The sequence below is a fragment of the Apaloderma vittatum genome, unplaced genomic scaffold (assembly GCF_000703405.1).
Source record: "Apaloderma vittatum isolate BGI_N311 unplaced genomic scaffold, ASM70340v1 scaffold98, whole genome shotgun sequence".
Lineage (NCBI taxonomy): Eukaryota > Metazoa > Chordata > Aves > Trogoniformes > Trogonidae > Apaloderma > Apaloderma vittatum.
Genome location: NW_009732161.1, coordinates 112,609 through 124,301, shown reverse-complemented (window position 1 = coordinate 124,301; position 11,693 = coordinate 112,609). Strand labels below are relative to the sequence as shown.

General features: G+C 36.4%; 1 protein-coding gene across 1 annotated transcript in view; it reads right to left on the bottom strand.

The window, feature by feature from the left end:
• The window catches only part of SLIT2 (slit homolog 2 (Drosophila)), an 85,667-nt gene extending 75,198 nt beyond the window's left edge, over positions 1-10,469 (bottom strand). Inside the window, exons 1-2 of the mRNA XM_009875399.1 lie at positions 10,357-10,469; positions 802-873 (exon numbers count right to left, since the gene is read on the bottom strand). Of these exons, the coding sequence (XP_009873701.1) occupies positions 802-873; positions 10,357-10,469 (185 nt within the window). The remainder of the gene's footprint in view (positions 1-801; positions 874-10,356) is intronic.
• Between the last annotated feature and the right edge of the window lie 1,224 nt (positions 10,470-11,693).

Here is an 11,693-nt window from a genome sequence, read left to right as displayed (position 1 = left end):
TCTTTCTGGAACTCACTAGCAAATGTTCTCTGCCTTTGGTGGTTGTTCAGAAATGATGAGTCCCCCAGCTTACAGCAGGGGTTATAGCTTTTAAGTGCATGACCTTACATTTCCTACTATACATATTCATTGCAGTTTTCAGGTCATTCAGCTCTTTCAGTCCACTAAGCTGATCTACTGCTCTAAACAAAAAGTGGAAAAGTCACGCTTTCCTTTGTCTTGAAACTCACACACCATCACATTCAGAAGCCCTAAAAATTCAAAAACCTGCCTATGAATTTCAGAGTTACTATCTCCAGGATAGTGAGTATCTGTTTTAGAAAAGACTTATTTTACCACCGAAGAGAACTGTGTGAGCAGAGCAGTCACACAAGGATGTATGCTAGCAAAACCAAGTGATGAATTGATTTTGCTTTCTTTCCTTCTTTCTTTCTTTTGTACAAGCAGACAAAAGGGAAACTCTTAGAATCAAGGCAAAATGATTTTTTTCCCACATGACACAGTGAAATGTTTTAAGTAGCTGACATTCAAATATAAAACTCAGATCACCATAAACACATAGTTATAATGCCTTGCTGTATTCAAGTCCATTTTGATGTTTTAGATTTCTTATAGGGCAATTTTAGGATACTTAAGATATGGTAAAGAATTTTGCCAAAACAAATGGTAAGCGTTGGTTTTCTACAGACATTCCTTAAGCAGCTATCAAAGTGCTTAGGAAAAAGATATCGGATGTAGCAAAAGAACAACGTACTGACAAAGCTTTATCATCAGAATATATACAAGGAGGAAAATACTTACAGATTTTTTATGTCTACTGCTCCCCGGAATGCCTTCCTTGGTATTGCTTGAATTTGATTTTCACTAAGATCACTAAGGAAAAAAGAAAAAAAAAATTAAATTTGGCCATATATACTTGGTTTTGTGTGTAACAAAAAGAACACATAAGAAAATAATTTCAGCCATTATGGTTCATGTTTTCAATGAAGCTTATTTTATTACCTTAGCTGATTTGCAACTGAAGAAAAAGCAGGAGCAATAATAGTCAAATTAGTTTATCTGTGTTGCACTAAATAGCTCCTTTACAAAACAACAACATAAATGCCAGACAAAAAGCAGAAGCATTACATAATTTAACAATGACGGCCAAATCAATTTAATTCCTGAGTAATTACAGTTTTCAACCTATTCCAAACCCACAATATCAAATTTCTGACAGTATGTTCAGCTTTATGTAAGAAATACTGACAATCAGCCAAAAGAACTAATAGCAAGCTGTTGAGGAACAACCATCAAGCCACGTAACAGCTGAGATCAATATATTTCTGACTTTTGTTTTTAGAGTGGCTAGCATCAAGTGTTTTAAAAGAAGGCAGCTGATATCTAACGCTCCTCCCCAAAATCCCTGCATGAGCAGCTGTACCACACTATCTGAAACTAGTATCTTACTCAAACGAGAATTTTCATTAAAACTCTTGTAAAATTCTTATTCGGTACCTTTTATTTTGCTATCAGTATAAATAAACAGACCTATTTCTGAAATTCAGAAATATTTTTGGACTTCATGGCTCCATACTGGAAATAAAATTTAGTGAACTGAAGTAAAGATAGTAGCAGAGGAGACAGGAAAAAAACCAATAAATATAAAACCTAACTAGAATCCAGGGCTTTTCCTTTATGCCATACGCCATTAACGAGTACTGCAGAACAACAGAGATGATCAATATATTAAGGTCATTACTGCTGTACCTACACCATGTGCGGTTTGGAGGTGTCACTTCAGACAATAGTTTGCCACCCTGGACCAAACACACCTGACACATTCATACCACACAAATATCTGAAGGCCTTCAAAGGGACCTATCTGCTTTGGTGTCTTAAAATTATGAAATCAGATCTTCTTTTGGAGACCTTCAGAGACACATCTATCTATAGACAATATAGGGATCACAACAAATTACATTAAGAGCCTTGCCTGAGCATCTAAATGAAATTTAGAAACAAATGTAAACAGGCTGTCTCTATATTGGGATTTTAAGCCTATCTGCAGAGGAGTTTTGGTGTGGCTAACTGGATTCTACTTTGTTTAAACCAAGTCAGGAGCTGTGCTCCAAAAGCACATCAAATGCAATCCAACCCCTAACAGAAGTAAATTTTCGCAATGTCTTCCTTCTTTAGAGACATCTTTAGGTGACCTTTCAGAGACAGCTTTTAGGAGAAACACTGCAAAATGGTGCATAGAAATAAGAGATTTAGCTCATATGAAGTGAATAAGCAAGAATCATTTAGTTGATTAGACATAAACACTCATGCTTTTGACATATTCTTTCGCTAAAAAGTAATCTACCATGAGCTCATATTTCCAGTAATCACTCCTGAAGATCTTCTTCAGACATATGAACTTGAAAAAAAATAGAGGACTTTGTAAGACCCCACACTGCCTGACTTTAACAAAATTTGAATCATTATTACTCTTTTGAAAATGATTTTACATACATCAACAGCAACTGTTTTGTCCAGTTCTTTGTTAATGTATGGAAAATCACAGCCTATTCACTAAATCTTTCACAGTTCGTGCATCTAACTGCACTGCAATATCTTGCAAAGTATATTTAAAACTAGACCCAATTTTACTATTATTAACCGTGTGTGAAAATAGAGATTCTGTGAGCTGTGATTTAATTTTCAAGCCACCTAAGTAATCTTGAAATGGGATATGACTGCACTGCTCTGACAATAAATTCAACAGCAATGAATGAAAAAGCGGCTTTCAGCATTTGCTATGGTAACATGATTTAACAGTCTACTTCCTTTTAAAAAAAATCCATTATAAGTATAAACAGCAAATATCTATATTTACACCTCTGAATATCTATATTTACACTTCTGTTGAATTGACTAATACATTTTATCTATATAAAAATTGTGTGTCAAGTGGTTAAGTTAGCAGTAGGGATTTGTATGATGATAAATGATTATAACACAGATATCAGTATATATCTATGCAAACCACTCACACACTTATAAATACATACTGCGGGAAGTAACAGGCAATGGTGCATTATGCTTTTTATGACAGTTAACAGAGTATCATCATTCACCATGTTAGGTAATTAAAAACAGTGAAGGACAAACAAGACTGAAACAATGCGTAAATTAGTTTTAGAAATCTAATAAAAAATATCAATGGTCAAAATCTTTTCTCCTTGACTAAAACCAAATTTTAGCACAAATGCAAGGATTTACAAGCAACGGCTACTGAGCCAAGTTCCTTGATAAACAATGTGCTGGGATTGTGCGTACAAATGCACGTCTGTCTCTTTGTACGTGCAAAGGAGAGCAAACTAATCACATGCTAGATTTACCGCTGGCTCCACACAGCCAGCACCGTTTCCATGTAGCACAGGCTCATGTAGATTGAAGTACAGTGATCTCTGGTAATCGTAGCACGTGTGAGATGTAAACTACTTGATGGCAAAGGTGCAAGGCAATGCTTAAAGCATTCCTCTAAATGTGGAGAGCTAAGTAAGGTTGGCAAATGGTCGTTCTCCAAAACAAATCTTTTTGCAATGCATCTGCTGGTTTGTGAAACTTTCTTGGAACTCTCAATGTAACAAAAATATAAGTTGTTAATTAAGTTCTTTGCTGTAAATTTCTACCTCTCGTTAAAAAAATGCGATTTCCAACATAGAATTTATGTCTACTTATAGCAGGAAAGTTTTCAGTAATTATTTATTGATTGCTTCAAGTTTTCATCTGCTCAGTCTAAAAAGATTTCCTTATAAAAACCTTGAGGGGCTTAAACAAACATTTAGCTTTTTCTTCTTGCATAAATTACATCTACATTTCACACTGCAGACGTAGGACTCAGTACAAAGTTGCTGGGTGGTCTTTTTTTATGATATTTTAACTCATTTCACTGTAATTCTTAGACTGCTCGCAAAAAAAAAGGTCAAAAGCAGCACAGGGTACACCGTGATTTTCTGGGGAAATGGGGCAAAAATCTATTTTGCAGATAAAACCAGACAATTTTGCAGGCCATTATGTTACATTGATTTGACTTTGTGGCTTGTATTATGTAGTGAAGAAAGGTGCAAACCTCCTTTTCAGCCTGATTGTCACTATTCTGCACTAATAACTGTGTGAACTTCACCTCCCATTTCAAAAAGAGGTAGTATTTGAATACTGAGTATAATTTATGATGGCACTTGGTGCCCCCACAATGAAAGATGTTCAAGTATTTTGATAAAATCTAAGCCACTAAGCAACAGAATATCCTACTTTTACAAGAAAAAAATCTCTATTTTTGAAAGAAAAAGGCATGAACCTGTCTTTGCATTTGAAACCAGCAATCTGACCGAGATACTTTCATCGGAACAAATTATTCTCCATTATTATTACAGCCCAAGACCTTAGATCAAAATTCGGTGTACCTCTGGAACAGCAGAACTGATTAAAAAAATGTATTGTATACAGATGGAGTGAAAAACCCAAGGTTACCCTGCAGATTTTTATTTAAATAAAGCACAACAGTCAAGTAAGATGTTTTGATGGATTCATGTTTATGCATTGTCCTACAGGCTGCTTTAAACTAAAATGCTCTTGACTGCTATATCTTTCTTAGAGAGACATATTCCAAATTATTAAATTTGAAGCGGAGTACCTTAGACATGACCCTTCAAGACCACCCCTTAGTGTAAATTTGTGGGCTTCATTCATTCCCTTCACTGGCAGCAAGTAAGATGTTTTGATGGATTCATGTTTATGCATTGTCCTACAGGCTGCTTTAAACTAAAATGCTCTTGACTGCTATATCTTTCTTAGAGAGACATATTCCAAATTATTAAATTTGAAGCGGAGTCCCTTAGACATGACCCTTCAAGACCACCCCTTAGTGTAAATTTGTGGGCTTCATTCATTCCCTTCACTGGCAGAGCCCCTGCAACCACCCGCCCTCCCGCGCACCTCCCCGCTCACACGTTACCAAACCAGAAGTGCCAGGTGTAACTTCAGTCTCTTTTGGCGTGAGACGTCCCCAAGCCAAAAGGCAGCACAGTAATATTGGGGTTAAATATTGTGTACAGACTTGCACACAAAAAGCCATCTGGGTGAGTCAGGCTGGCAGCAGCTGAAAGAGGCTGTTTCCACAGAAGGCAGAGATGAGCACCACTGCTGCTCGGGATGCGGCTGCGCTGTCCTGTTCGTAGTGATTTGTTTCAGACATGGTTAAGCTGCATGTATGTCAAATGTTCTTCTGAGCTTTAATATCCTGACTACAACCCCACTGTTTTGTTTTTTTTTTCAAAAGCAAAACAAGAAAAAACAAATCCATATACCTAACAAAGTTGAATCCCACTCTAAATCAGGATACACAACGGAAAATGAACAAAGATTTCTAAATTTTAGCCCAACTATAGTGATTCTTGGAGAAACTTGCATACTTTCATTTTTCACCCACAGGAGGTCAGGTGTGTGTTTTAAATCAGAGGCTAAATACATTGCACCTGAATCTCCTTCTCTAAAATAAAAATTAACGTTGTCTATCCAAGTACTCAAACTCATAAATAAAACCAGAGAAATACTGCAGCCTCTCTAAGGTCCATGATCAGAATCCTGGAATTATTGTGCTTGCATAAAATAAAATTTCTTTTTAAATAAACGAGGTCAAGGCAATTTACATACAATGTACACTGATAATAGCATATACCTCACCTTTTTAACCAATTTCCAAAGGTTAAGGATTTAATTCCAGTATTTTCCAATGTCACTACGGTGGAACTTGTCTAATTTGAAATTATGCCTGAAAACATATATTTCTGTATTTCACAGATTGATGAAATAGGGAAAAAAAGTAATAACAAAAAAATTTTCACACCTCATATCCCTCCCTCCCCCAAAAAATCAGCTTCATTTTATGAAGTTAATTATTTTTTTCTTCAGAATAAATTAGTAATCATAATGCGTTATGCTTTGTGGAAATAACAAAAAATACTTGCCAAAACCTTGCTACCTATCCTTTTCTAAGAACAGGATGGAAATGGTTTCTATTACATTTACTAGTTAGTAGACAGACATATATTAGGGAAAAACCTCCCAATCTGGAATCCTGTTAACATTTAAAATTCATTCCAAGAGAATATAATAACCTATTCCCACCAAAAACATCAAAAAGCTTATACATGCTGTTGCTTTTTTATATGAGGATAAAGCCCTCAGATAATCTGATATTAATGAGCCTGATAGAGTGCTCTTATAAAATACAGACAGGACTGCATTGCAGCTATTTTATTACTCACCATGTATGGTTCCCAGTTGAATATTCCATTTAACCTTAAAAGGAGTACTAAATTTTTAATTATATAAATTGAAACATCACATATAATATCTATATCACATGCTGTTAAAGCTGTATCACAGTTTTCTTGTGTTGCTAAACCATTGTTCATTCTGAAATAATAAATCTTTTGAAGATGGCAAACTTGCTTGTAAATTTAATTACCTGTAATTTTATTTTCCTCTACGGTTTAACCTCCCTCTGTGTCCGACCAGCGATATCATAAATCTACTTTGCAAAATACTGGGAATGAGCAATGTGTCCTGATTTTTAAAGCAAAAGGCAGAAATACCAAATCAGACTCAGTATTGAATACTTATCTGTTTATTTATGCCAGTTCATAAAAACAGCTTAGAAATGGCTATTCCATGATCAGCATCCTTAATAATTAGTTAAATATAGCTGATACAAACAAAGGAAGCCTTGCTTAGGACTTCTCTCTTACAGGAAAAAAGTTTTAGCATTAGCCAAGTATCTTCTGTATGAAATTTCCTATGCCCATATAAGGTGGCAAACTATCATAGATAATGAGACTATAAGGTATTCAAAGAAATAAACAGAATGAGAACTTCTTTACATTACTTAATTGAAAATCAAATACATTAATTTGGACACGGAGATTTTCACTTCAAATACAAACGTGGTAACAATCAATATATAATATTTTAGAGTAGGATAGTTCAGTTGGAGGTGACCTACAATGATCATCTAGTCCTACCCGATGATTTTGCTAGAACAAGTAACAGCTTCTTTTTATGAACATAAATATCCATTAGATATTTTTCCCAAAGTAATAAAACTAAACAATTAATTTATAAATATCAAATGATCCTTTCCTTTTCAGCTGTTTTCACTATGGTTTGCTTTTTCCTCAGTACTGTTCAGCATTCCTACAACATATTCATATCTGACTACACCTTAAAAGGCACAGAAATTTAAGTAGCAGGGAAAAGACAGACACTTCTTGCTCCTTGAGGAGCTCCTTGCAGAGAGATCCTGTGAAACACGTTCCAGCACAGGCTACTCACTGGATTCTGGACTTCATTAAGATGCCTGGGAGGTCTTGCTTGGCCTGAGACACTTCTCCAGGAACAGCCACCTTACAAGGCATGTCATATAAAACCTTGAACCTATTCCAGAGCAAGACTCAGATTTGCAAGAGCTACTATTTATTCCCCTGGCTCTGATGTTATGGAGAACGAAGTACACTGGGAGGTGGTGAAGACACCAGCAGTTAAACCTGAGCTCCCAGAAGGCGAGAACATGCTGAGACGTGACAGCCTAAGAGCCACAGTCCCATGTTTCAACTGTCTTGGTACATCTCAAGAGAAGGATGGAAGAAGATTATTTCTTGTTACCATTAATGCCACCAGCTGCCTCTATTTGCAAAAGCTGCTGCAGCAGTTGGCTTTCCAGCGCAAAGAGGACAGAATGAAATGGCAAAGTAGATTTTTGTCTGTGTTGCTGGATCTCAGATTTGGATTTCACGTATAAAATGCCCATCTTCAACTTTCTAAATTTGAATTAAAAAGTATCTATTTCTACTCTGTATTAGGGGGTTTGTGGTATCAGGGGGAAAACTTTTGATAAGATTTTTCTTAGCTGCTCATGAACCTTCATTTATCATCACACAACCATACTTTTAAATTGCAAAGTTCCAGTATGACCAGGAGTTTAATCTAAGACCATTTCTGAATGCTACAGAGACTACATCAAACCAAAGTACAACGTCTTCAAGAATACAGATGCTACCGAGCTGTTACATCATGGTGTAAACGCGGGGAGGGTTTCCTGGATTGCTCCTCTAAAATTAATATCTCAGGTGAACTGAACCGATTGAAGTGTATATGGAATTCCATCATGGTAGAAATATAGCATACTGTAGCATGAGCTTGCTAAACAAACACGAATGTTTTATTAACACGATAGGTTTTTATCCCATGTTCAGCAAATATATTAATATAAATCAAAAAGTAAGTACCTTTCCCATCAGTCAAATGAGGCTTATCCAATTAATTGTTATAATACTGACACGTTTGGCTTTATAGACTTACCATATAACAAGTTACAGTACTGCATCACTTATCTATGAAGATAATCATATACCGAAATGGCTTCTCATGTCCTTTTAGCAAGGCATAACTTTGTGGAAGTTCTATGGATCAATTAAAGCAGATGGAATAAGGAAATGTTTAAAAAACATACATAGTTACCAATTCAGTCTAAATTTGTTCTGTAAAAAAACCCCAACAAAATAAAACCCATGAACTCTGCTGTACCATTATTCTTTGACTATGAAATAAAGGACTTAGCCTTATACTAATGTCAATGATTTTTTTTCTGTTCTTCAGTGAAATAATGCAACTATTCCTCCTCATAATGAAGATACAAGAGTAGCTGCTTTGTCTCTAGGCACATGTTTATATCCTTGTGAAGATCAAAAATGTGAATTATAATTTCTGATGTTAATTCCATAAATCATTATGACTGGCTGTATCACCATTCCAACCTGCTCCCCACAAGAGGTATGAAATTTCACATCTGAGAAAGGTACTATTAACCTCCTTTTACCGATGGAGAAACCGGGTTACCATATATGGGAGGTAGTACGTATCAGTACCATGCTGAGGAGCACAAAGCAGATGAGAAAAATTTAGATCAGAGAATTGCAAGTTCTCTCTGCATCACTAACTTCCATTTGCTCTGTTGTCTCCCTAGAGACTCAGATGCTGTAGTTAGCAGACACATAATCTATTCTCACGCTATAGCACAATCACTCCCCGTGCCGTGGTGTGCTACATTGCCCAAGTGAATATTTCATATTTCACAACATGGGGCAATTGCCACTGCAATACAGACAGAATTACGTGAGTCACGGCATGAATGAATCTTCCACTTTTCTAAGAATATTCAAACTGAATTTCCCTGCTCACTTTCATCTCTGATGTTTTAATAATACAACTTTTAACGTTATCACTGAAGTTTCTTTCATTCTTATTGTCTCATTTTTTAAAAAATATAACCCATTTATAAATCTATAATTGAATAAACATGCACTTATTATAGCTTGTGGTACATTATTATTTGTATTATTTAAGTATCAGATGTTTTTATCTACTTTATCAGAGGTGGAGATCACCAGAGGTACAGAATGTATACAGAAACTGACTATCGTAGAAACATAGAATACCAGGTTGGAAGGGACTTCAAGGATTATCTGCTCCAAACTTTTTTGGCAAAAGCGCAGTCTAGACAAGGTGGTCCAGCACCCTGTCCAGCTAAACTAACACACTGCACCACAGGAGTACTGGTAGCCTGCTCATCTCCAGAGTTCAGTACCTTTAACGTTAACACTTAGGATAATTAGTGCTAAACTTGTTTTTTGTTTGAGAAACAGTCTTACTCCTCATACCTATCCAATGGAATTCAATATTGACTTGTGTATAAATTTGAGTATTAGGAATTTGCAACTTCTGCAGAATGAAAATGGAGGGCAGTACTTGGCCTTATTACTTTTCAGTAGGATCACATGTTGGGTTTGGAATAAGCCAAAACCTCCAATTTCAGACTTGGGCTGTAAAATCAATTCTACTATACAGTGTCTCCAAAAGCACACAAAAATCCATTTGTGCACTCTGGTACCATTTGAAAATAATTCCTTAAGGAGATCCACCATTTATTCTTTATTGTGCTGGAGTGTCCTAGTATGGCAAATGCTAATTGTCAAATAAAATAGGAGTATTAGGACCACACATGTATTTTACTGGAGTCTTAGAAATGCTATTTGAAAAGTAAAGATATCTTTGTTAGTCTTTTCCACTAAATAAATATGTAGTTGTCTTTTGTTTAGGACTCAAAAAAAAGGAAATAATTACACATTGTGGCTCCTGATGAGGAAAGGGCCACCCACAATTTCAAAGACAGAGAATTGCAATAATACTTCAAATTTGGCTCCAATGTAACCCTTTTGATGGAGAAAGGTCCTTGAAAGAAAAACTTGAAGCTCTTAAGAACAGTCTCACCCGATCCCTCTCAAAGGAAAAGTTGCCAATTCTTCCTCGCCCACAGAGTCGCAAATGGGTGAAGGTGAAGGAAGGTACTGAGCGACTCGCCCTGACTGCTGCTCGTCACGCATTTCTCCTGGCAGCACTGCTCCCTCAACAGCGCCCGAGCCAGCAGCACAGCTGGGAGGTGTGAGGGCGTTGGTGACCTACAACCCTGCTTGGAGTTTGCAGAGTGAGAGATGACTTTTAGCCACATGAATGCATATTTTGCATTTAATGTTTCAAAAATGGTAATTTAGTCCAGTCGATAGCTTGCTTAGCATATACAGGTTTTGTTCATGCAATTTTCCCTCTTTTTTATTATAACCAGGTTGGAACTGAAGGCAAAATAGGAAACAACTTTAACTTTCCTGTGTTATTATTTCATACAAGGCCACAAAAGACCATTTCTTTGGAAGGAAAGAGTAAAGGCTCTGCTATTTTAATTCCACTAGCCTCTGACAGGTGATTTGGTGATTAATTTTTAATCAACTATTACACCTGATAGACTTGAAAATGCACTACAAGTTAAGGACTTAAAAAGGATAAAGCAAGTTGCTGCCAGGTAACTTTCACTTCTTCTGGTACGTGACACACTCAGCACATGCATGGCTGAAACATCCATTTGGCTTGGTTTGGGGATCCACTCACATTAAGAATAGATGAGATGGCATACCTAATTTACCAAAAGACCACTTCAACAGTATCTGAACAATCTATCACTACTTTTCCCTGTAACAGAATTGCTTTTTTTAGCAGGAGTTTGCAGCTGTCAACATGTCTTTAATATTTAATACTGTTTCACCTGCTTTGGAATTGAAACCATAAGCACCTTGAGGAATGGACTGAAAGGTTGCCTGGTATGTTGTCTGGTTTCACTCCACAGTCTGTAACCCTCTATAAGTCTCTTCTGAAACATCACTCAGTGAACCATAGCACTTTCTCTCTGTTCAAAACGGAGCAGAGCAGATTCCTGATCCACCCCATTATGCATAGCTGCCATTCAAATACACGCAAGTAATAATTACATCCCTGGACAGACATTTTTCATCAAGTATAGGCCCTAACTGTTAGTCTAATAATAAGCTGAGTACTCCAAGTGCTTCCTAACAGGAAAACTAACCTTGAACAGTTTGTCAAGGTTGTGCTCACTCTTCCTTCACTTGAGTTGAATGATGCAATTTGGGGATTATCTCTTGAGACCAGCTGATTGCTTAACAGGACAGTTTTATTGTACAGTCTTAGCTTTATACAGTATGTGTGTAGTCGCATAATATATGTGAAACACTGATGCTTCAGGCTTTGAGGCTGTTGCC